This window comes from Conger conger, chromosome 10 (genome assembly GCF_963514075.1).
Source record: "Conger conger chromosome 10, fConCon1.1, whole genome shotgun sequence".
NCBI lineage: Eukaryota > Metazoa > Chordata > Actinopteri > Anguilliformes > Congridae > Conger > Conger conger.
In genome coordinates this window covers 45523511-45527333 of record NC_083769.1, presented here as the reverse complement: position 1 = coordinate 45527333, position 3823 = coordinate 45523511, and the positions used below count along the sequence as shown (strand labels likewise).

At 46.8% G+C, this 3823-nt stretch overlaps 1 protein-coding gene across 1 annotated transcript in view; it reads left to right on the top strand.

Annotated features, from left to right (window-relative positions):
* Nucleotides 1-2980, top strand: part of si:ch211-156j16.1 (uncharacterized protein LOC564557 homolog) — a 17952-nt gene extending 14972 nt beyond the window's left edge. The window contains exons 6-7 of the mRNA XM_061259137.1: nt 207-258; nt 1388-2980. Of these exons, the coding sequence (XP_061115121.1) occupies nt 207-258; nt 1388-1453 (118 nt within the window). The 3' untranslated portion in view covers nt 1454-2980. The remainder of the gene's footprint in view (nt 1-206; nt 259-1387) is intronic.
* The last annotated feature ends 843 nt before the right edge of the window (nt 2981-3823 follow it).

The following is a 3823-nucleotide window of genomic DNA, read 5'->3' as shown; positions in this document are numbered from 1 at the left end:
GCCCCCAGACTCCAGAGCCAGAAGGACACTTGTGCCACTAATCTTGTTCCAGTGGTATGTTGTTGACAGAGCAGGAACAGGACCAGGTTTCTTCTCCCTGCTAGTTTTACCCGTGTCCAAACGAAACTGCGATCGACACCAAGCCCGTCTCTTTGAGGATGTCGTTTCTGCTGTCTGCAAACTAACGGGACCTCTTTATGCCACAGGTCTCGAAAGAAACCCAAGAAATCCAAGGCTCAGGAAAACATCTTGGTTTCTGTAATTCTTTCATTGATTATATACCAGTTAATCATCTTAACCACGTGACCCCCCCCCCCCCTCGGTGTCGCAAACTGGCGACATCATTTAAAAATAATAATGAAAAAAAACCCCAAAAAAACAGGTTGGCACATAAAGAGTTGTAGCTCTTTCCTGAAACCTCTTTTTTGTTTTTAGGGTTAACATAATGTTTTGCTGCATCTATTTTCTGATTCAAGAAAAAAACAAATTTAAATGTCATTTAAATGTCATCTAGTCTCCATTTTGGTTCAAATCGATCAAGAGGGATTAGATTTGTCTCCATGTATTTAAGTCTCAAGAAGAGTTGCAACTCAAAAGCTGTCAACTTGCGGAAAATTATATTTATTGACCATCCCAGAAACTAACCAGATGTCACGTTTTTAACCATTCTTCGTGAGTCTAGACACCTATAACTGTTTTTGGTGAAATCCAGGAGCGTCTCTTCCCTCCCTACACTTCCTGCCTACACCCGGGATGCAAAATAGCAATATGGCGACTTCACCTCTGACACAGGAAGTCAAAGTTAATTTCGGCCACGGCTGGGAAACCTGCTCCCAGACCAGCAATCCTTCTCAAATTATGCAGAACATTCAGAACTGCATGCAGTTCATAATCACAGCCCCGTGTACAGATTACACGTGGCTATTCAAAGATAATTGCGTCTTCTCCCATTTTTGAAACTGAAATGACCTCCCTTTCCTGTCCTTGTTGTATATTCCAGTCCGGGAGTCATAACTGTGAAATAACAGAGTTAACCTCAATGTGTAACTGTTATTCTTAATTTTTTTTAAATACCTTGATCTTCTCTTATGTTAGCTTATCTACTGTCTGTTGCCCCGTTCCCCTTCTTCAGTAAATCTCTCAGGCAATGAGACCCCATTTTGTCCCGTTTGCTGAGTTAGCTTTTGGCTGCAGGCGATGGCTGCTCATCGCCACGCCCTGTCTGTGTGCCCCATCAGCGTCAGATGGACGAGGCGTTGGCCTCTTGGCCCGAAAAGGTCTGCAAATGTCTCACCCCTCCCTTCTTTCCTCCTTCCCTCTCCTGTTTTCTCTCTCTCTCCCCCCCCCCCTCTTTCTCTCTCTCTCTCTCTCTCTTTCTCTTTTTCAGCCCTTGAGGAGAAAAACTGGCAAGAAGGAAAAGGAAGTCCGCCCAGTGTTCTGGAAACGGTTCTGAACTACTGAACGATGTCATTTCCTGTGATTAAATACGCATGCTACCAGCACTCTAACCTACCCAGGATCCTGGACTGTTGCCAAGAATGCCAAGAAGGGAAGGGGGGACCTCCCCCCCCCACCCAATCCCCCAAACCCACAACCCGACCCAACCCCCCCCTTGCCACCCCAAGGGTGGACACAGGATGTGACATTGAATTTCAGGGTCCTTAACATGCCTTTTAAAGTGAACAAAATGTTTTTGTTTTTGTTTTTGTTTTTGGACACTCACAGTGTTGCGATGTCCATTTCTGCACCTTTCAGACTTTCTGAAGAGGACCGAAAACATGACAAAAACAAAGTCCACTCTGACTAAAAAAAAAATTTGAATTCATTGGAAAGTAAAGCGATAAATAAGGAGCATTTCACAAATTCCACATGTATATACTACACTTAGGGACTATAGTAAAATACTGGTTCATCTGTCGCAGTCGCTTGCTCTAGCTTACAGTATATGGTATAATGGCCTTATAGTCTATTGTGGGCCCAAATAGAGGAATTAGACCAATGTAGTTTCAACCCCCTATGTGTTGATATCACAAACACCCACTGAGTTACCTCTCTTACTAACACCACGAAAGTGCAACTGTATGAAGCCTTGTGAGCCGAAGTTGAGACGGCACTGGGCTCCCCGGTCCAGCGGCCGAGAGCCAGGGGGCCAGGAGATGCTCCCTCGAGCTCCGTCACGTCGAGCGGGAGTCATTCTGCCAGCTTTAACACTGACCTATAACACCCTAATACGTATCTGTGATATTTAGCAGAATGGTTTGCGTCACCGTCCGTCTCTCGGTTGTACCCCCACCCCCCCGTATGAAATGTAGATTTGACTTCTTGAAGCACATTAATGTGAATTGGCTTGTCTGTACATTTAACCCGTAGGATGAGCTCCATCTCTTTCATCTTTCCTGTCTGAATGCGTACCACGTCCCTCTCTCTCTCTCTCTCTCTCTCTCTCTCTCTCTCTCTCTCTCTGTGATCACACCCCCGCTAGCGTCCATGTTGAAGCAAGGTCCAGTGTACAAGATGTGTGCCTGTATGCCTGTGATGTCATGGTTCTGACATAAGCCAATCAACTTCTTCTTTTCAAGTTATACGCACAGGACTTCAGTGTTTATGCACCCAACAATTCAGCACTCCACAGAAAATAAATAAATGTGTATTTTTGTTTTTAATCACCGATTACTAGGTGCAAAATAATTGCGTCTTGGCTTTGCCGTGCCCGCGTTTAAGACCTCAATAATAAGTGCACTGAATTAAAAAAATGAAATAACGTGTAATGACTTTGCTTTAGACACTGCAACACTTTTTCTAAGAGTTTGCTACGATTCCCCCCCTAGCTTCTGCCACATTTGCTGCTTGCTTCACGTTCTGTACCAATTCTAGGTCTTTAATTTGCTGTCTGATTGTTGAAGTCATTTTATTTAATTGCAGTGTTTTTTTGTTGTTTTTTTTTTTTGTTCATACTGTTTCAATAAAAAAATGAAAAACTGTTCTTTGTCCTTTGTGTTTTTTCTGTGCTGTGGACAGTGTGACTTTTTTTCCTGACGGTTAAAATTTGAAATTCAAATATTAACTGTCAGTTTTAACTGTTTTTGAACAGACACTCCAAGATGGCTTCTCTCTCCGCCTGCTCTGCTTTGAATCATGATACCCCCAACCCCCCCCCCTCAATCAATGTGTTAACCCCACCCAGCATGGCTTCCCGCGGGGGGTGTCGGTTCATTGTTGTGAAGAACATGGTGAGCCTGCGGCTTTGAGACTGAAGGACTAGTCTGCGCTTCTGACGTCCAACAGTCATCACCGTACCGGTCCTCCCCGCGTGTCTCCCCCTCCACAGGGTGGGGCTGCCATCTATCTGGATCAGTTTCAGAGGACAGGGCTTCAGGGAAGGGGGCGGGCCGAGGGCTTAGCTGGCCTTAGGGGGAGAGCCAGAAGGCTGGGCCGAAGCACCAGGAGCTGTTCTGACCGCCCCGACGCTCCTCGTAATTTGTGTTCTTGACGGGTTCTCTCTGGTTTTGGTGTGCTCCCGCTGACGCGAGGCAGCACTCTACGGTGAGCTGTGAGACGCACAGTGTTGGCCAGTGTCTGCGTCTTACCGCCGTGTGGTTTTAGGCAGGGGCCCAGCGACCGCGGCCCCCCCCCCGCCCCCGCGCCACTCTTACCCCGGCGCAGGAACAATGCAGCCCTTTGAGGGGCCAGTCTCCGCCACCAGGACGTCCTGCGCTCTCCGTGCCGTGAAAACGGTACGACACAGAGCTTCCCCCCACAGGAGTTGGCACTGCAAATTCTGTACATTTCTGTGGGGTGGAGTCATTTCCTGCCCCCGCGTTCA